This window comes from Bipolaris zeicola, assembly GCF_000523435.1.
Source record: "Bipolaris zeicola 26-R-13 unplaced genomic scaffold scaffold_51, whole genome shotgun sequence".
Lineage (NCBI taxonomy): Eukaryota > Fungi > Ascomycota > Dothideomycetes > Pleosporales > Pleosporaceae > Bipolaris > Bipolaris zeicola.
In genome coordinates, this window is record NW_006912100.1 from 21515 (window position 1) to 40105 (window position 18591).

Below are 18591 nucleotides of genomic sequence, written 5' to 3' on the forward strand. Positions count from 1 at the left end.
CAAGTTTGGCGAAAAAGTTGCTTCTTAGCATATATGTGATACCTTTTGAATATAATATACAGCTGGTTCTGGCTGACTACTGCTTATGTAAGAACATATGTAACAGGCCGTGATGTTGGTAGTTGAGTTTAGAGTGATGAGGATCTTTGTCTGGTCAACATAGTGGTGGAGCACGGACCTACACTTACTTCCTCATCCGGACAGCGCGACCGCGTTTTCGCGTGTTTACAGCGCCCCCGCAAAAGTCCTAGGGCTCCTGCTAGAGTGAACAGCATCCCATACCACCGTAACTATACGCAAAAATCATGTCATCTCTTCTGGATCTCGCGCTCAATTCGGACGCTGCGCCCACTCCCTCGAGCGCCTTCGGTAACGATGCACGAACACCACTGATGCGATCCTCGTCGGCCAGACCCCGCGGACCGCCCTCTGAAAGCGCTGGCGCCAACAGTGATGTTGAAGGAGACCCGGACGATGAGATCATCGGGGTACGAGTACCAGGCAGGCGTACCAATGCTCCACGGACAGATATTCCAAAAGTGGTCGATGTTACGGGAGAGACACTTTCGCTGCGCTTCCAGGAGTTCCTGGAGAAGTGAGCTTCACGATGCACAATGGACAATGCAAGCTGGCTAACCATAAGAACAGCTATACAGAAGACCCCTCCTCCTCAGCACTTCCAACATCGAGTGCGGTGCCTACTACAGACAAATACTATATTGCCCAAATACGTGGTATGAGGCTGTACGGCCTTTCTACCCTCTATGTCGACTACACGCACCTTCTCAGGCACGAAGATGGTATCCTCGCAGCTGCCATTGCAAGCGAGTACTATCGTTTCCTGCCCTACATGGTTCGATCGCTCCACAACCTTATCGCAAAGTACGAACCCAAGTACTTCCGCCAGCACAAACAGCCCGCCTCCACAGCTTCTGCGACAGCTACCTCGAACGCCGGAAACTCAGAAAGTCAGAATGAGAGTCTCAATGAGAAAACAGCGAACCAGCAGACCGACAAGCTCTTCACCCTGGCTTTCTACAATCTGCCCCTCGTTTCACGTATTCGGCAGCTCCGCACCACGTCAATTGGTAGCTTGTTGTCAATCTCGGGCACTGTAACACGAACCTCTGAAGTCCGCCCAGAACTCTCAATGGCAACTTTTGTGTGCGAGATTTGCAATACGGTTGTGCCAAATATCGAACAAACGTTCAAATACACGGAGCCCACACAATGTCCCAACATAACGTGTATGAACAGGGAAGGCTGGCGACTTGATATTCGGCAATCTACCTTTGTCGATTGGCAAAAGGTGCGCATCCAGGAGAACAGCTCGGAGATCCCCACTGGTAGCATGCCGCGAACAATGGACGTCATTCTGCGGGGAGAAATGGTCGACCGTGCAAAAGCTGGAGAGAAGTGCATCTTTACCGGTACTGTCATTGTCATTCCTGACGTGAGCCAATTCCGTGTTCCTGGTGTGAGACCACAAGCAATGAGAGATACATCGAATGCTACGCGTGGCAATGATGTGGGTGGATCTGGCGTCAGCGGCCTCAAAGCCCTTGGTGTCCGAGACCTCACATATCGCATGTCTTTCCTAGCATGCATGGTGTCGCCCGACCACTCAACTCCTGGGCAGTCTTCGAATCACCATTTGACGGGTCAAGCCAGCAACATTCTTGCATCTCTGGGCCAGGGTCAAATTGAGTCCAATGCAACAAGCGGCGAGGAGGCACAGGAAGAATACCTTGGTACTCTGACTGCTGCTGAGATTCAGGATCTCAAGGACATGGTGCACAAGCCCAATATTTTCATGCGCCTTGTTGACTCGATTGCACCAATGGTCTACGGTCACCAGGTCATCAAAAAAGGTCTGCTCCTCCAGCTCATGGGCGGTGTGTCGAAAGAAACACCAGAAGGTATGGCGCTTCGTGGAGATATTAACATCTGCATTGTCGGCGATCCTTCGACATCAAAGTCACAGTTCCTCAAGTACATTTGCAGCTTCCTTCCTCGCGCCGTTTACACTTCGGGAAAGGCATCGTCGGCTGCTGGTCTTACAGCCGCAGTTGTCAAGGATGAGGAGACTGGCGAGTTTACCATCGAAGCTGGAGCTCTGATGCTTGCTGACAATGGCATCTGCGCTATTGACGAGTTTGACAAGATGGACGTCGCCGATCAAGTCGCTATTCACGAAGCTATGGAACAGCAGACTATTTCGATAGCAAAGGCGGGAATCCAGGCTACGCTCAATGCTCGTACCTCGATCCTTGCTGCTGCCAACCCTGTAGGCGGTCGGTACAACCGGAAGACGACGTTGCGCGCCAATGTCAACATGTCTGCACCCATCATGTCTCGTTTCGATCTATTCTTTGTAGTTCTTGACGAGTGTGACGAAGCTGTTGATCGTCATCTTGCCGAGCACATTGTTGGCATTCACCAGCACCGAGATGAGGCCGTGGACCCTGAATTTAACACGGAGCAGCTACAGCGCTATATCCGATTTGCGCGGACGTTTAGACCGGAGTTCACCGATGAAGCAAGGGAAACCCTCGTTGAGAAGTACAAGGAACTGCGTGCAGACGACGCTCAAGGCGGCATTGGCCGCAACAGCTACCGGATTACGGTGCGTCAATTAGAGAGCATGATTCGTCTCTCCGAGGCTATTGCAAAAGCGAACTGCGTGACGGACATTACACCCGAATTCGTCAAGGAAGCCTACAATCTTCTTCGGCAGTCGATTATTTCGGTGGAGAAGGACGACGTTGAGGTAGAAGATGACGACGACGAAGCTCTTCTCGCGGCTGCGGCAGCTGCCGAGCAAGACGAGGATGCTGCCATGGGCGATGACCAGCAGGAGGCAGCACGAGACCGGACGGCGACGCCGGCGGTAGCGCCGCGGGAGAAGACGAAGATTACGCACGACAAGTACGTTGCCATGCGCAACATGTTTGTCAAACGAGTCAACGAAGACCAAGAAGAGACGCAAGACGGAGTGGAAGAAGAAGAGCTCCTTGTGTGGTATCTGGAGCAAAAGGAGAATGAGTTGGAGACGCAAGAGGACCTGGAGAAGGAGCGGGCTCTGGCGAAGAAGGTGCTGAAGAAGGTTGTCAAGGTACGTATTGCGAAGAAGTTGAAGATGCAGCGTGATGTATATATATGTGTGTTTCAATGTGCTAACAATGTGGAAACAGGAGCAATACCTCATGATGATCCGGGGTGAAGGTCTGGCAGACGAACAGGGACAGGCAGAAGGTAATGACAAGGTGGTGTACGTGCTGCACCCCAACTGTCCGATTGAAGATATTGCCTAGTTGGCCAAGGATTGAATGTAATCTCATATTATACCCAATGTCCAAACTACCAGATGTTTTTTGTTTTGCTTGTCCTTGCTCATAGGATTGGTGACGAATTGTATCCAAGAAATGTGTAAATCACGTGATCATGTTACCAAGATATGTCTCGGAGTTGTCTTTCCCCCAAATAAACCTTTTCCTTAATTTTTTTTAGGCCTTTTTGTTCTTCAAGGCTTCGACAAATTCCTTTGGTGGTTGCTGGTTATAGCCTTCTGGGTTGTTCTCTGTCCATTTCCACAGGTCGGCGCAGGCATCTTCCAGTGTGAACTCAGTCTTCCAGTCTAGTTCCTTGTTGGCAAGACTTGGGTTTGCCGTCAGATCGAGCACATCGCCCTGTCTCCGTGGCGCAACTTCGTAGGGAAGGTCACGTCCGACTACCTTGCTAAACGCCTTGATCATTTCGATGACGGTGGAGCCCTTGCCAGTACCCAGGTTCCAGGCCTTGACACCCGGCTTTTGTTCGCGCAGGTAGTTGAGTGCCTGGAGATGGCCGCGCGCTAGATCGAGGACGTGGATGTAGTCGCGAATGGCTGTGCCGTCCTTGCTGGCGTAGTCGTCACCAAAGACGAGGAGCTTGTCGCGTTTGCCGATCGCAACTTGAGCCAACAAGGGTAGTAGATTGTAGGGAACACCTAGTGGGTTTTCGCCCATGATGCCACTGGGGTGCGCACCAGCGGGGTTGAAGTACCTCAGCAGGGCGGCATTCCACTTGTTGATTTCCTGTTCGCTCTTTCCAGCCTTCTTGGCGTTGTTGCGCTCGGCCTCGATTGTGTCTGTGATTGCGCCTTCAATGGTGGACTTTGTGCGACCATAGACGTTGGTCGGGCCGATGGGGCAATGTTCGGGGATGGGGATCATGTTGGGGACGCGCGTCGCATCGCCGTAGACGGTGGCAGAAGAGGAGAAGACAATGTTGTTGACATTGTGCTTGACCATGGAAGTAAGGAGGGCAATGGAGCCGCCAACGTTGACGCGGTAGTATGTGAGAGGAATTTCGCCAGACTCGCCAACAGCCTTGAGGTGGTGTCAGAACTGGGGCGGCAGATTGGAAATCAGGGTAAAGACTGACCTTCAGGGCGGCAAAGTGAATGACATTGTCAATATCTGGGTTCTCCTCAAAGACCTTGTCGAGGGCGGCCTCATCAGTCACGTCGCACTGGTAAAAGGTCGGTCGCTTGCCGCAGATGAGCTCGATGCGGTTGATGACTTCGGCTGACGAGTTGTAGAGGTTGTCGACAATGACGACCTTGTAGTCTGCCTCGAGGAGGGCGAGGGCTGTGAAAGAGCCAATGTAGCCGGTACCACTGTGCTGTGGTTAGAACCAAGGTTCCATGGGCATGGCAGGATGGTAGATGGCGGGGTGGAGGGGTAGCTTACCCTGTGACAAGAACAGAACCTACAACCATGTTTGCGGCTTCGAGTGTGCAGAGTGGAGAGATTGAACGAGAGGAGGAGCAGCTCTTATACAATCTGGTGCTGGTATCTGAATGGGAAGTTGCAGAGGTTTGGCAAAGTTAGCAACACGAGAGACTGGGTTCACGGGATGCGCCACTAGTGACGCCGAAGCAGTCATGGGCGGATAGATTTCCGGATACGGCATGGATGGGCATGGTTGGAACTGAACAAGTACCTGGCCTGGTAACATGATGCTTTGTTGGTCGTTGCCGTCATGGCATCATGGAGGAGATGAGGAGTGGCGAGGGCTAATTTGCATGGCACAGCGTTGGACCAGCTACTTGCACAGTGTGGATGAGTGGTGCGCGTCGAGTCAATGCAATGCATGAGCATCAGACGGTGCAACGATGTGAACTTGTGTACGTGAGTACATGTACCACACCCAAAAAGCAGCGACGGAAGCATTGGTACTGTCAAAGAAAAAAGGACTGCTTGATGCAAGGCAGGTGATTTGGTTTTTCTATAGTTTGTCTCAATATTTAGTTTTGGTTTTTTCTTCTTCGACGGGGAGATGTTTGGGGAACAAGTGCTCGCCCACAGCTCCAAACTGTAGCGAGTTGCATCAAGCTGGCTTTATGTATGAGGCAGGCTGCAGATGCAAGCACCACTGGGAGTAGACATGTCAGTCTCGTGGAGGAGCGGCCGTGTGCCTACATACATGAGTACATGGTGTACCACACACACAGCACCCGTATCAGCATGCGACACAATCGTGGGACTACCATGTATGGAGATGCAGGTACATGCGAGACGGGCAGAATCAGCCTTGTGGCCCTTTGGGCATGGTGCTCCGCTGCCCCAGCCTGGGGCGGGAGGTTCATGCATCATCCATGTCTGTCTGTCTGGCGGCGGAGACGCTACGTAGTCTACTACTAGCTTTGGTGTGGGTGTGGGTGTGGGTGTAGGTGTAGGTGTAGGTGTGAGTACTTGGTAGCATACGCTGCTGGCGTGTGTTAGCAGGCGAGCGAGAGACAGACAGCTGGTGCCAGTGTCATTCCAGGCTTGGTCGAGTCGTCAAAGCACTGCCATGTCACTCACCGCCGGATTCAGAGGACGCGCTCGCTTAGTCGCCCGCTTCCGGCTGTCTGCGCGCTGGCCGAACCCTTGCACCCTCGCAGCGCGACAATGAGCCTTCACCACCCCCATTGTCGCCATTGATCAATACAATCAGAACTACTGCCCTCGACTCGACGAACATGATCGCGTCCTGCGCACTCGCCCTGCCCCTCTCCCAAACCCCTCTCGCCCACGCGTAGCAGCGCAGTAAGCGCCCCCAGCCCCGACGCGTGAAACTGCGTACACGTGTATAGGGACCCTGCTGCAGGAACCCGCCATCAACCCCATCGCCCTCTGAGCTGTCAAAAGATCAAATTCTGCACTGCCAAAACGCGTCTGTTGTCGTAAACCTCGGTCTCTTGACCACCTGGTCCTCGAGTCCACCTGTAAGTTCCCGCCATCTCCTACCCTGGTTACCCTCGTGTTCCTAGCACCCCAGCCTCATCGCCCAGCTCGACACGCACCACTCGACAACCTCCTCACCGTCACGCCCGTCTTCACGGTGAAAATTTTCATCTTCTGCTGTCGTCGCATGGCTTCGTCGTCTTTGCTATTGTTGCCGGCTCGCCATTCTCGCCATTGTCGGCTTATGCCACTGCTGGCTGCCATTGTTCTTGTCATGTTCTAAATGGCCCTCGCAGACTACTTCCTTACTTCGTTTGAACAAACCCAAACTCACCCAACACTAGTTCCCCACCTCAGCAACATCAACCGTGCCATTCCTCCTGGACCCCGACCCCGTTGGACTGTTGAATGCTCACGACAGATTCCCCGCCGAAATGTCTCAACGTGCTAATGGGGATGCCCCCACACCCTACCGTCGCTCAGCCCGTGTCAGCACCAGGGCAAGCTCAGTCGCTGAAGAATCTGCCGTCACTACTGCTACCGCAGCCGCTTCAACAAGACGCAACAGAACTACTTTAACCCAGGTCAAAGCCCGCCGGTCCAATGCTTACGGCGCAAGCGGCCGCGTCGGGAATCCTGATAAACTTACAACTGCCCCAAATACCGGTTTCTCCCAGGCCTTCAAGACCCAGCTCGACAGATCCGGTGTTCCATCATCAGAGCAAGAGGGAGATGATCTTGACAGCATCGATGAGCTGGGTAGTGAGTCGCAGTCGCACTTCTCACCTCCACTTCCACGTAACAACGCCCTGAATTCCAAAGCCGCTCCCGGTTACTCCTTCATGGACAGCGATGATCTAGGTCCCAGCGAGGATGATGTCGCAGCATCTGTCGGCAACACCTCAAAGTCATTTGGTCTTGCTCATGAAGCCGGCATGCTAACATCCCGAGATCCGTTTGCGGCTTACCCGATACGCGATGAGCCCAGAAGCTCGCCATTCGTCAAGCCTGTCTTGACAAGCCGCAAGCCCACCACCCGTTCCGTAAATGGAACAAGATCAAACGGACCAACCCCCGTTCAGGCTCCCCAGGCGAGTTCGGCTCAAGAAAAGACGCCGACACCAACAAAAGATGTCCTCAAGGCACCTATTCAAAGCCAGGCCCAAGCTAGAGTGAATGCGGAGCAAACAACTGCTCGTGCCAACCCAATCCCGGCTGAACAATCAGTCAATAACTTAGTCGCAGAAGAGCAGGCCAGATTGCAGCGTGAGGGTCCTCCACTACCTCAGTCACAGCGCCAGGCAGATCGACGCCGTCCCCATCGAAAGGACCCTGGCGAAGTCAATGCATGGATTGGGCATGTTGAATCGTTCGAAGAGCAGGACGAGCCAATATGGCGTTGGAAAAAATCTCTCACGTGGATGTTCTGGATCCTCTCGGGCTGTCTGTTCGTCGGTTGGGTCGCTTCCACCATGATGACTTCCAATTCTACTGACTCGGCGTTGGGGACTCCTAGTTTACTCAAAGCTGTGGGCTCCCGCGTCGTCTACACATACGAAAGGGTTACCGACGCTATCATGCCGGAAGCGTACAAGAGAAACGGGGACGACACCCTTGTGTGGGGCCGCATTGGTAATATGGAGAAGCAAAATGAGAAGCGCTTTCAAAGCATGCGTGATTCAATCGATGAGCTGAAGAAGGAAATCCCTGGAGTCATGATTGTTCGCCGGCACCAAGATGGGACCACCGAGATCACCGACGAATTCTGGCGAGCCTTAACAGCCAAGGCACACTCTGAACCCGAATGGACGAAGTTTCTTGAAGAAACGAAAGCCAAGCTCGCCATACTCTTTGACAACACAGCCCATAAAGAGCGCAGTCCCACTGAGAGTTGGCCTCAGGCTGCATCACGTGAAGAATTCATCAAGCTGGTGGAGCAGCGGTATGAGAGCCTTACCACTCAGGTAAACAAGAGAATCGAGGAGGCCATCCGAACCCAAAGCACCCAGCTCAAGACGATGATGCAAACAGAAGCCAAGAAAACTATGCTGGACCAGATCCGCCTCAATGCCCTTGCACAGGCCAATCTTGTCGCCAATTACGAACTATATCTTACAAAACCTAATTACTTTTCGCCAGGTCTGGGTGCTATGATTGACCCGGACCTGTCTTCTGTCACTTTTGATAAGAAATCCGGTCGCATTGCCGGTCTCGCACGCCGCCTCTCGTGGATACCCGATCGCAACCCTCCAATTGCCGCACTCACCAAGTGGGAGGAACCTGGGGATTGCTGGTGTTCAGCAAGTTCGGACCCTGCATCACCTGGTCAGGCGCAGCTCGCCGTTCGAGTTCCCCGTCTCGTCATTCCCAAACAAGTCACCATTGAGCACGTGCCCATGAGTATGATGCCTGCCCGCAAAATCAACAACGCGCCTCGAGACATGGAGCTCTGGGTTCAGACGAACGGACCAATCAAGCCATATTACAGTCATCGCGAAGTAAGCTGCCGAAGCGCGCCGCCGGAAAGCGCAGGGGGCAAGTGGAAGTGCTTGGGTTCGTTCAAGTACAACATTCACGCTTCCAACCATTTGCAGACGTTTGATCTGTCGGGCGAGCCGTCGGAGCCCGTGTCCCGTGTTATACTGCGTGTGACCAGCAACTGGGGTGCTAGCCATACCTGCCTGTACCAGGTGAGACTACACGGAACGGATGCCGAAAACGATTTCGAGTACCCGGTCAACCTAATGGACTAAAGCTCCGCATGCGTATGCGTCTTTCTTGTTTTAATTTTATTTTTGTTATTTCTGTGTTCTAAATTGGAAGAAGGAGGAGGACAACCCAAAATGGAAAGCAGCGGAGCACCGTGACTGTTTTAGTGTTGATTGGCGGGCATTTTATGATTTGTTTTTTTTCACGGTTTTCATCCCCTTGTATACCCCAGGATAGTTCTAGAGCATAACGAATTTACGCTTCACTTGATGACAAGTAGGTAATAGAATGGACAATATGGCTTCTCCCATGATGTGAATGTTTCTTGTTTTTTTGTCATTCTTTTCATGTGTCACGATACGTATATGGACACTACAGGGTAAGGGAATCTATCGTACTACGCCACCCTTGAGAGTTGGAATGCTACACAGACCATCCTTGGTCCTCAACTTGGCGACACCCGTCTTCTTATCCGCACCCTCGCCGCTCAACTGTGGCACGACACCGACATCAAAGCCCACTTCCAGAGAATCGGTGGTAGTAAAGCCAGGCTGAATGGTTTCCCAGACCTTCTTCTTGGGGTTGAGCACCGGCTCCGGCTCGCCCTCCCAGCCCTCAAAGTAGACTCGGTCACCAGCCTTGCTTTCAGCTGGGGGGTTCACCAACTCGACAGGGCCCTTGTGGCTATCCTCACCCTCTGCAACTCTCGGTGATGCGGCAAGGACCATGGCACACGACTTGACGCCGCGCATTGTGACTGGCTTGAGGTTGCACACGGCGACAATCTTGCGGTTCTGCATCTCCTCAAGGGGAATCAGGCCATTGAGACCAGAGCATACGGTGCGAACAATCTGGCCTTCATACTCGGATGTGTTGTCTGTGCCGGGAGCGTCGCCGCATGCAATGGTGGAAACGTACAATGAGTCGGCATTGGGATGGGTCTCGGCCTTGAGAATGTGGCCTACACGGAGGTCGATGAGGGCGGGAGAGAGAGGCTTCTCGACGGGCGCACTATGGGTTGTTAGTCAACATTCAAAGGCAAATGAAAGGATTCAACGGAAGCGGACGTACGCCTTCTGAGGCTTGGGCTGCTTCTCCTTCTTTTCCTTCTTCTTCTTCTCGGTTGGTGCACCCTCAGGAATGCCGCTCGTCGGGTTACCAGCAACTGCTGATGCGACGGCAGATCCAGTTGCGTCTGCCTTTGCCTTTGCCTTGTCTGCCTTGCTCTTGCCTCCCTGTGCGTTCTGACCCTGGGCTCCAGTCAAGGTGGTAGCCGTGGCGCCTGAGGCTGCCGCACCTGCCGCCGCAGCCTCCTTCTCCTTCTTCTTGCGCTCCTTCTCAGCCTTGGCATCTACCGGCTTAATCTTGAAGACGACATTGTCCGGGTCAATGTTGACCTTGTCATCCAGCTTGAGGCTAAAGACTGGCGAGTTCTGAACAAAGTCGATGTGACGGACAATATGGTGGTATCCCTGCTCTCCTGTCCTCTCTTCTGCACTCCACTTTGAGACGACGGGTGCGAGCTTCTGGTAGATGGCAATGTCGGCGACAGAGGGCTTTGCGCCAAGGAGGGTGGTCCGGCTGGAGAGGTGTGTGTTCAGTGACGACAGGCGCTCCGAGGCCTTTGCGGCATCCTCAGCGGGAGAGGCCACGTGAGAGGCAGTGATGAGCCACTGGCTGAGCTCAGTCTTTTCGGCGTCTGTGTAGGTGACGGTGGGGAAGAGGGCCTGGGAAGCCTTGACAGCGTCGGTCTCGTCGGCGGCGTTGTTGGGCGCGTGCTTCTTGAGGAAGGCGACGACAGTCTCGTCGAGGGTGGCCATGGTGTGCAGTTGAGGAAGTGTTGTGTGGAAAAAGTTCAAGTTGCGAGCAAGTGGCTGTAGTGGGGTAAAGAAGTCGGCCGCAAAGCTAGTAGAGGGGGCCGTTGCAGGCAAGGAGCGGGGAATTGCCAGGCGTGTCGACAAGAAGAGGCGCTGACTGAGTCGTGCTTGTGTTGGCTGAGTTGATCTGGCGTGAAAATTGCGAAGAGAGGGCGCAATTGAAGCTGGGGCGCGAAGAGGCATCATTCACGTGAGTCAAATTCATAGTCTGCCGTCACCGCGGGGCGCTGAAGCTCCATCTCGTTCGCCCGGGCCCTTGGATGGCCACCGCCGCCGCATTGCGGCATAGCCATCTCAATATTTTTCTTTTCTTTTTCTTTTGCCTATCACCGCAGAATAGTTAAGCTTGCTCGAGCAGGCTGTCTCTGCTTGCGGGAATGTCGTCATATGCCGGCGCCTTTTGTTCTTGCTCCTCCTCTTCTTCTTTTGCGCCCTGGCGACTACATCCGGGATGACCCCGCCCTCTAGCACTACGGTGGACATAGTATGGCATGGCATGGGCCGTGGCAAAAAGGCTTGTTGTAGCCTACAACTCATTCTTGACTCCAGGCACACGCCTGCCGTATACATAGACCGTGGGTGACGCAACCGTAGACGCTGTGTGCTGCTTGTCCCTCATCAACCCCACGTCTGGGATCCTCTACTCACTCCTCCTTCCCCGCAACACCATCCTCAAACCAGCACCAATATGGCTTCTGAAGCTTCCCCTGACGTGCCCAAGGGCCGGAAGAGATTCATTCCTCTTGGTAAGTCATTCCGGCTTGCCACGGCACACGCCTAGTAACATGCGACAGAGAACAACCCGGAGGTCATGACGGCCCTCGTTCACAAGCTCGGTCTGTCGGACAAGCTTGCCTTCCACGACGTCTTCAGTATCGACGACCCCGAACTCCTTGCCTTTGTACCGCGGCCTGCCCATGCCCTCCTCCTTGTGTTTCCCGTGAGCCAGACATACGAAAAGTTCCGCATCCAAGAAGACAAAGACAGGCCAGAATATCAGGGCTATGGCCCGGACGAAGAGGTTATTTGGTACAAGCAAACTATCGGCAACGCCTGTGGCCTGATTGGCCTGCTCCATGCAGTCTCGAATGGCTCGGCACGTACACACATTCGTCAGCAGCCCCCTCGTTACGCGGGAAGGTTTCAAGGTTTGCTAACATAGCCTTTAGAAGCCGATTCCAACCTAGCCAAGCTTGTCCAGAATGCGATACCACTGAAACCCGCCCAACGAGCTGACCTCCTCTATGACTCCGAGGCTCTCGAGAGTGCGCATCAAAGTGCGGCATCGGGCGGAGATACCGCTGCACCCCAGGCTGATTCCGATGTGGACCTGCACTATGTCTGCTTCATCAAGTCGGACAAAAACCGTTTGTGGGAGCTCGACGGCCGTCGTAAAGGTCCCCTCGACCGTGGTGCACTAGCTCCCGAAGAGGACCTTCTTAGCGACAAGGCCCTGGACTTGGGTGTGCGTAGCTTCCTCAAGCGCGAGGCCGAAGCCGGTGGAGGCGAGCTGCGCTTCAGTCTGATCACGCTCGCCGAATCATTCTAGCACTACGTGAAACAGTGGAAGCTCGCCAGTCTGCCCCAAGGCCGGGGCAGCCTTACACGTCATTTTGCCATGGTGGCTGCGACGGTTGACACCACTGTCGACCAACAGTCGTGATAGTGGGGCGACTAAGTACGAGCCGCCGTAAGCAAAGCCTCCCGTGTGGCCTGGACCGAGTCCTTATTAAGGGGTGAGTGACGTTTTATTACTGTTCGAGTCGAACCAGGTACCCCAGAATCCTGGCTTGCCATATGCCACTGTCCTTGTCGTATTTTCAACGAGATGATCACATGGAGAAGGCCAGGAGTAGCATAGCGGTTTTTCCAAGCAAATATGCCACATCGTGCTTTAACGGAGTTTGTCTGCTAATCATGTAACGGACCGTTGATGTCTTGGCTGTCTGCGCGGTCGATCTTACCCTAATATTAGCGCCGCTATGCTCGGTACCACTTCCAGTTAATCATCATCATCTGCTTTGCTTTTTCGTTCAGTCGATCTCAACCCAAGATACCCGCGCGATGCAGCGGACGAGGAGCGCGGCCTCTGCCTCCGACATCCTTCCCACCAGCATCATGTCGACCTGTGTGCGCCTGTGCTGCATCGTTTTTCTTTCATTTTCCTTTGTCGTATCTGCTGTCCCGTTAAACGAACATAATGGCACCCAATACACGACACCTAACGCCGCCAACGACCGACGAACCCGAGTCATTACGACAGTGGCTCTGGTATTCTCCTCTCTGAGTATGTCAGCTTCCCTGGTTGCCTTCTTCTGGGTTTGTCGCATGGAAAAACAATTTCGCCATCGGTCAGTGCTATTGTGCCCAAGTGATGCATGCGCTCATGGTTCTAGTGTAGGCTTCTTATGCTCTTGATTTGCGGTGACCTGATACGAGCATTTTGTTTCGTTGTTGGAGCAATTGTAATGCTGGCTCGGGGGCCTGTGGAGAGCACGTCGGCATATTGCCAATCGAGCGGGTTCTTCATAGCGTTTGGGACGGAGATAAGTGGTAAGACGGCATATCCCAACTATTGAGCATTTCCTCACAGCCACTTTTAGATTTTGCTGTTCTCATGATAGCCATACATACCGCACTCCAGGTCTTTCGGCCCTCCGGTCAAGCGCCTTCGGAAGGTCTACACCCGTACAAGTACTATGTTTACGCATGTGTCTTTTGCGCCCCGACAATATCAGCAAGCCTAGCTTTCCTCAACACTCAAGGAGCGTATCGCTTGCAGGGCGCGTACTGCTTGCTTCCAACCCGCCCGTTCTGGTACCGGCTAGCCTTGACATGGATTCCGAGGTACTGTATCATATTCGTCATCATCAGCCTGGCCATTGCAATTTATACATATGTTGGGTGGGAGTTTAAGAACTACAATGCAATGAGCCGGAAACTTGGATACACTTTGAACAATGACCTTACGCGAAACAGCATCAATATTCGCGCGTCTCAAACTAAAGCATCACTCTTCGGTGATGGTTACATGCCCAGCGAAGAGCTTGCAACCCGTCCCGCAAGTATTATGACGCAGCAAAAAAGCTCAGGCTTGCACTCACGGCGTACTTCGACCACGTCTCAGAAAGCTGTGACTGTACCGGAGCGTAGATATTCAACTTCGTTGACCTGTAACGAGCTTTGTGGAGCACCAGGACCAACGTCTACCCTTGCCGCCTCCACCAGCCCCACCACTTCATCCTTCGTGCGAAGCACACGACGTTTCCATGCACATGGCAAGCACAGCGGCCCGGCCCGGCCACCGCTAGTCTCGATACCAAGTGGGCAGACTGTCGGACAGGTCGAATATAACGATAGTTTACACCCATGCGTGTCGTCATCGCATACGGACATACTGAGCGCTAGCACTCCGACGCTACATGCCTTTCCAGGGGCTGCTAGCACACCGGAGCTTGGGCTGCTGGAGCCACCGTCTCCAGGATTTAACCGCATGATTCGCCAGCGCGCACGCATCCACTGCCAACTACGCCTTACGTTCATCTATCCGATAGTGTATACATTAATGTGGGTGGCACCATTTGTATACCATTGCATGATGTACAACGACTATTATGCGCGGAAACCGATATGGGGGATACGGTTGGCAAATTCGTTTTGCATTGTGAGCATGGGATTTGTGAATTGCCTAGTCTTTTCGCTGCAGGAGAAGCCATGGAGAGGGATAGCGACGAGCGACGGCACGCTGCTGGGCAGTTTTTTCGTTTGGAACGGAAGAAACGATAGATGGACTCGCCGATTGCGTGGCCGATCGCGGTCGGCTGGGGCTGGTGGGGCACCGCGGGGCGAGGTGGCTCAACGGTCATTATCCGACGGGGGGCTATATGGACCCAGGCGGAGTATAGGGTCGAGCGCAGGGTTCTATGGGTACTCGCGCGTTGAGAAGAATTGGGCTCGGGAGAGGCTCGAGTGGGAGAGGGAAGAAAGATTCCGGGTGCTGCGGGAAAGGGCCATGAAGGGAGACACGACCAGTACACGGAGGCATTCGATGTGTGAGAGTAGTTTCTGTGGAGATGGCGAGCATGACTTTGTGCACGACGATAATGACGGAGAAGAAATGACGGATTGGAATATCGAGAAGCGGCATGAGGGCGCGAAAAGTCCGGATGTGCATGCCAAAGGCAGTGATATGAATTCTTAATACATTATGCATAGTTATAGATACCATCTAGAGATACCATCTAATCTAATACATATAAGATATATTGTTAGCTTTCTCTCTCTCTCTCTCTCTCTCTCTTCTTCTTCTTTTCTTTCCTGCACAGTTGCTTGTCTTGTTCAAAAGTCATCGACGTTTACCTCGCGCCCTTCTTTCAACGGCAAGTACACTTTCTCCCACAAGTCGCTCCGCTCACCGAGATGGTACGTCAGGCTGGCATCCTGCATACCCGGGGGCGATGCCGAAGAAGACGAGGAAGAAGGAGCCATGGTTTGAAGCTGGGAGATGATATTTTCCAAGCCCAGAGCTTTACCTGTAGCTTGCGTGTTTCCGGCTTCCAGTGAAACATGGACAATGTGGATGTGAAAGTGGTAGTATGTCGGTTGATCTAATAAGATTATTAAATCTCTTTTTCCTCCGTCTTTTGGGTAAAGATAGCAAGGGAAAGTGTGAAAAGGAGAAAAAAAAACAAAAAACTTACAATGCACATACAACTTCAACTCATCCCTTTCAATATCCGGATACAAGCCCACGGTTGCTTCGACCATTTTTTCCTTCATATGCCGTACCCACGCCACCATGTCCCTGGTCAAATCCCTCACACTCCAAATATCTCTCCGCTCTACTATGCCGAGCAAGTGCAAGCTGCCCATTGTCTTGCGGTCCCAGTTTAGGTCGGGGAGCAGGAGAAAGCCGTCGGACCCGGATTCGCGGTACATGACGTCTTCCTGCTCGGTGCGGCCCTCGATGATGTTGTAGACCCAATTCAAGGCGCCCTTTTCGCGCTGAGCGCGCATATAAGGGCGGATGTAGGAAGTGTATATTTGTGGTGTTTCGGTGACGATGCGGAGGCGCTGCTGGGTGTATTTCTTGACATGCTTGTCTGTGCATGGGTAGATGAGGTTGATTTTGAAGTCTGGCGGTGGTGGCGAAGAGGTATCCTTGTCGGTGCTTGGGTTGGAGTTTGCGAGGAACCAGGCGTAAATGTCGTTTGCGCCGAGGTTCTTAATGTTGCGTAGGGATGTGGAGAAGCCTTCGAGGATGGCGGGGGTCGTGTCAAAGGCGGCGCGCTCGGCGATGAGGAGTGCGGGCTGCGAGTCTATGGTTCCTAGTAGACTGATGCGGCGTCCAGCTTGGTCTGAGTTGAGGAGCCGGGTGAGCTTGAATTTGGGTATTAGAGATTCCACGTGGGCGGCTACTTCGGGGGGTGTTGTGGATGTCATGTTTTCAGATGGGGTTGAGACTGTGTACACTTGAGTCAGTAACAACCAACAATCCAACCTAGGTGAACTTTCAATTAGTCTGCATATGCTATGGTGCGTAATGAATGCACATATCAAGGGTTCATGTTTGCTCTTTAACACCCTGCATAGACGGACATTCGCCGGCAAGGCTTTCTATATTTTTTAATGCAAAGAGTTTCTGTGGTTAGAACCACATATATGCAGGAAATAAACATGGTACTAGTACCAGATCACGATTGCAATTAGAAGCGGAGGATGACTTACGGGATGGTTGGAACGGTTTGTAGTGCAAAAGCACAGAGCATGCCCGCTATCTGGGAACAATAGTGGGGTGATTCTCTTTAGTAATCACGTGACCGCGTGAAGTCGCGTATCACTGCGGCAACCAACCAGAAGCCCGTCCGAATGACGCCAAGCCCGTCGGCCAGTGAGGTCACGTCACGTCATTGTCCCAGCTTCCTCTTTGTCGCGCACGACTACTACATGTCAAAGAATCGCATACTACTCGGAATATACATCGCATATAGACAAACATGCCACCCAAAGGTAGAACTCCGCGCGCGGCGACCAAATCGCAGCAGTCAACGCTCGCTTTCCACGGATCGACGAACAAGGTCACAAAGTCCGGTGTCAAGGCACAAGCCGCAAAGAAGAGCAATGTGGAGAAGAAGTTGAAAGAGGCAACACCTGAAATCCTGGAGACATTAGGCGTAGGGCCGACGACGACTGAAGTGGCCATTATTGAGCAAACGGAGCAGGAGGTCGAGGCGCAACGAGTGGAGAGGTCGCCAGAGGAGGAGCAAGCGCGGCGCATGTCAGATGGGTTTGTCAAGAGGTATTGGGCAGAAAAGGAAAAGCAAAGGCGAGCAGGTAGAGTGCACCAGGAGGAGTTGAGTCTCCATGACAAGGTGCTTCGGGAGTTCGACATGAGCGCACACTATGGCGTAAGTTTGCCCCAATCAGCGATGTTCTGACGCAAAAGAACTCCACGTCGACCAAATTGCTGATGACTTGGGTGCCATGTAGCCGTGTACTGGAATCGCTCGATTGAAGCGGTGGAAGCGAGCGCAACGGCTCGGGCTTGACCCGCCGGTCGAGGTGCTTGCTGTGCTACTCAAGGAGCAGGAGGGCAGTGCGGGGAAGAGTGTTAGTGTGCAGCGATCGATTGTGGACGAGATATTGAACATCAAGGCCGAGGTTGATGTATGAGGGGCGGATCCGTTTATGATGGGACTATTTATGGAGGATGTTGGGAAGGTGTCACAAGGGGCACGCGAGCAGGCTACTGGGCATCAAGGCTAAAGTGGGCGGGCGGGCGAGCGAGCGAGCGAGCGAGTCAATGAGGCTCGACATGAATCAATGAGACATGAAGTTAAAGTCGAGTGTAGACCATGCGGCGGGACAGACGGATAGCTAGTGATTGCCGTGTGATGAATGAGTGGATGGTAGCGATAAGAAAAGTCTATTGTGATTGTGACAAGCGCGGTTTGAACGAGTCTGTCAGGCGGTACGTCAGCATGCATTGGCTGACGAGTCCAAGGGATGGTGCAGGGGACGGCGGCCGTGGGGACTCGGGACTGGGGCACCAACAAAGACAGCCGGTCCTGGCTCGGCAGCACTGCAGTTGGAGGTTGCGAGGGCGATGCGGGGTTGGGGGCGGGCCAGCATCATGGGCAGGTGTATGTACATGTCGGTGTGCAGAGGAGCAAGTAAAGTAGTCATGGGCAGAGGGGGCGGGTGTTGGTGGTGTCTACTCTAGTGTTGTAGTCGTAGTAGCATGCATGCGCATCCAGACGCGGGGTTGATGGGTTGGTGATGGATCGCCCAAGGGCCGATGCAGATGCAGATGCAGTGCAGGCCTTCGACTTCACTCTGGCCGGCCATGGCAGTGGCAATTGCTGAGCTGCGGCCAAGTGGGCCATTCCCCAAGGCGCCGCCTGCCACTGGCCACACTAGCCGTCAGCCCGGTTCCACGCTGCCGGCCGGCCATGCTCGAGAACTCTCCTCCTCTGCCTCCCAAGGCCTATCTCTCTCCACCCACACACCCACCAGACCCACCCTCGTCCTCCTTCAACTGCGTCCCCGCGAGCCTATCCTCCTAGCACCATCCACCATCCATGTCCCTCTGGCACTTTGCTATCTGCCATCACCGCCACGACACCTGCGCCCCTCGCATCCACGCTCGTCTACGCACACGCACACGCACACGCACACGCATAGTCAGCCTTGCTTTTGTCGGCCACGCCCTGGACCCTAGCCACTCCCTGCGCATTCATCTAACCACCTACTCCTTCGATACACACACATATGCCCATAGAGTACTGTCGTCT

The 18591-nt window shown here is 53.5% G+C and overlaps 10 protein-coding genes across 10 annotated transcripts; 7 read left to right on the forward strand and 3 right to left on the reverse strand.

Annotated features, from left to right (window-relative positions):
• Positions 1-305: 305 nt before the first annotated feature.
• On the forward strand, positions 306-3314 carry COCCADRAFT_25270 (uncharacterized protein; the record flags this gene model as incomplete). Its single annotated transcript, XM_007712871.1, has 3 exons — positions 306-595; positions 649-3115; positions 3195-3314. 3 exons carry the CDS (start codon positions 306-308, stop codon positions 3312-3314), a joined length of 2877 nt encoding a protein of 958 aa, XP_007711061.1.
• A 192-nt stretch (positions 3315-3506) lies between these two features.
• On the reverse strand, positions 3507-4762 carry COCCADRAFT_93037 (uncharacterized protein; the record flags this gene model as incomplete). Its single annotated transcript, XM_007712884.1, has 3 exons — positions 3507-4370; positions 4426-4660; positions 4734-4762. The coding sequence occupies 3 exons, from the start codon at positions 4760-4762 to the stop codon at positions 3507-3509; spliced, it is 1128 nt and encodes a 375-aa protein (XP_007711074.1).
• Positions 4763-5430: 668 nt separating this feature from the next.
• On the forward strand, positions 5431-5676 carry COCCADRAFT_93097 (uncharacterized protein; the record flags this gene model as incomplete). Its single annotated transcript, XM_007712885.1, has 1 exon — positions 5431-5676. The coding sequence occupies one exon, from the start codon at positions 5431-5433 to the stop codon at positions 5674-5676; it is 246 nt and encodes an 81-aa protein (XP_007711075.1).
• Positions 5677-6646: 970 nt separating this feature from the next.
• On the forward strand, positions 6647-8965 carry COCCADRAFT_25272 (uncharacterized protein; the record flags this gene model as incomplete). Its single annotated transcript, XM_007712872.1, has 1 exon — positions 6647-8965. One exon carries the CDS (start codon positions 6647-6649, stop codon positions 8963-8965), a length of 2319 nt encoding a protein of 772 aa, XP_007711062.1.
• Positions 8966-9310: 345 nt separating this feature from the next.
• Positions 9311-10741, reverse strand: COCCADRAFT_4025 (uncharacterized protein; the record flags this gene model as incomplete). The annotated part of the gene is made up of 2 exons (XM_007712856.1): positions 9311-9932; positions 9993-10741. 2 exons carry the CDS (start codon positions 10739-10741, stop codon positions 9311-9313), a joined length of 1371 nt encoding a protein of 456 aa, XP_007711046.1.
• Positions 10742-11486: 745 nt separating this feature from the next.
• Positions 11487-12347, forward strand: COCCADRAFT_35755 (uncharacterized protein; the record flags this gene model as incomplete). The annotated part of the gene is made up of 3 exons (XM_007712886.1): positions 11487-11544; positions 11593-11910; positions 11968-12347. 3 exons carry the CDS (start codon positions 11487-11489, stop codon positions 12345-12347), a joined length of 756 nt encoding a protein of 251 aa, XP_007711076.1.
• Positions 12348-12916: 569 nt separating this feature from the next.
• Positions 12917-14999, forward strand: COCCADRAFT_93024 (uncharacterized protein; the record flags this gene model as incomplete). The annotated part of the gene is made up of 3 exons (XM_007712887.1): positions 12917-13149; positions 13200-13351; positions 13402-14999. The coding sequence occupies 3 exons, from the start codon at positions 12917-12919 to the stop codon at positions 14997-14999; spliced, it is 1983 nt and encodes a 660-aa protein (XP_007711077.1).
• A 137-nt stretch (positions 15000-15136) lies between these two features.
• COCCADRAFT_92931 (uncharacterized protein) lies at positions 15137-16240 on the reverse strand (the record flags this gene model as incomplete). Its single annotated transcript, XM_007712888.1, has 2 exons — positions 15137-15405; positions 15499-16240. 2 exons carry the CDS (start codon positions 16238-16240, stop codon positions 15137-15139), a joined length of 1011 nt encoding a protein of 336 aa, XP_007711078.1.
• Positions 16241-16794: 554 nt separating this feature from the next.
• COCCADRAFT_93044 (uncharacterized protein) lies at positions 16795-17470 on the forward strand (the record flags this gene model as incomplete). The annotated part of the gene is made up of 2 exons (XM_007712889.1): positions 16795-17205; positions 17288-17470. 2 exons carry the CDS (start codon positions 16795-16797, stop codon positions 17468-17470), a joined length of 594 nt encoding a protein of 197 aa, XP_007711079.1.
• Positions 17471-18143: 673 nt separating this feature from the next.
• Positions 18144-18518, forward strand: COCCADRAFT_92972 (uncharacterized protein; the record flags this gene model as incomplete). The annotated part of the gene is made up of 1 exon (XM_007712890.1): positions 18144-18518. One exon carries the CDS (start codon positions 18144-18146, stop codon positions 18516-18518), a length of 375 nt encoding a protein of 124 aa, XP_007711080.1.
• Positions 18519-18591: the final 73 nt, after the last annotated feature.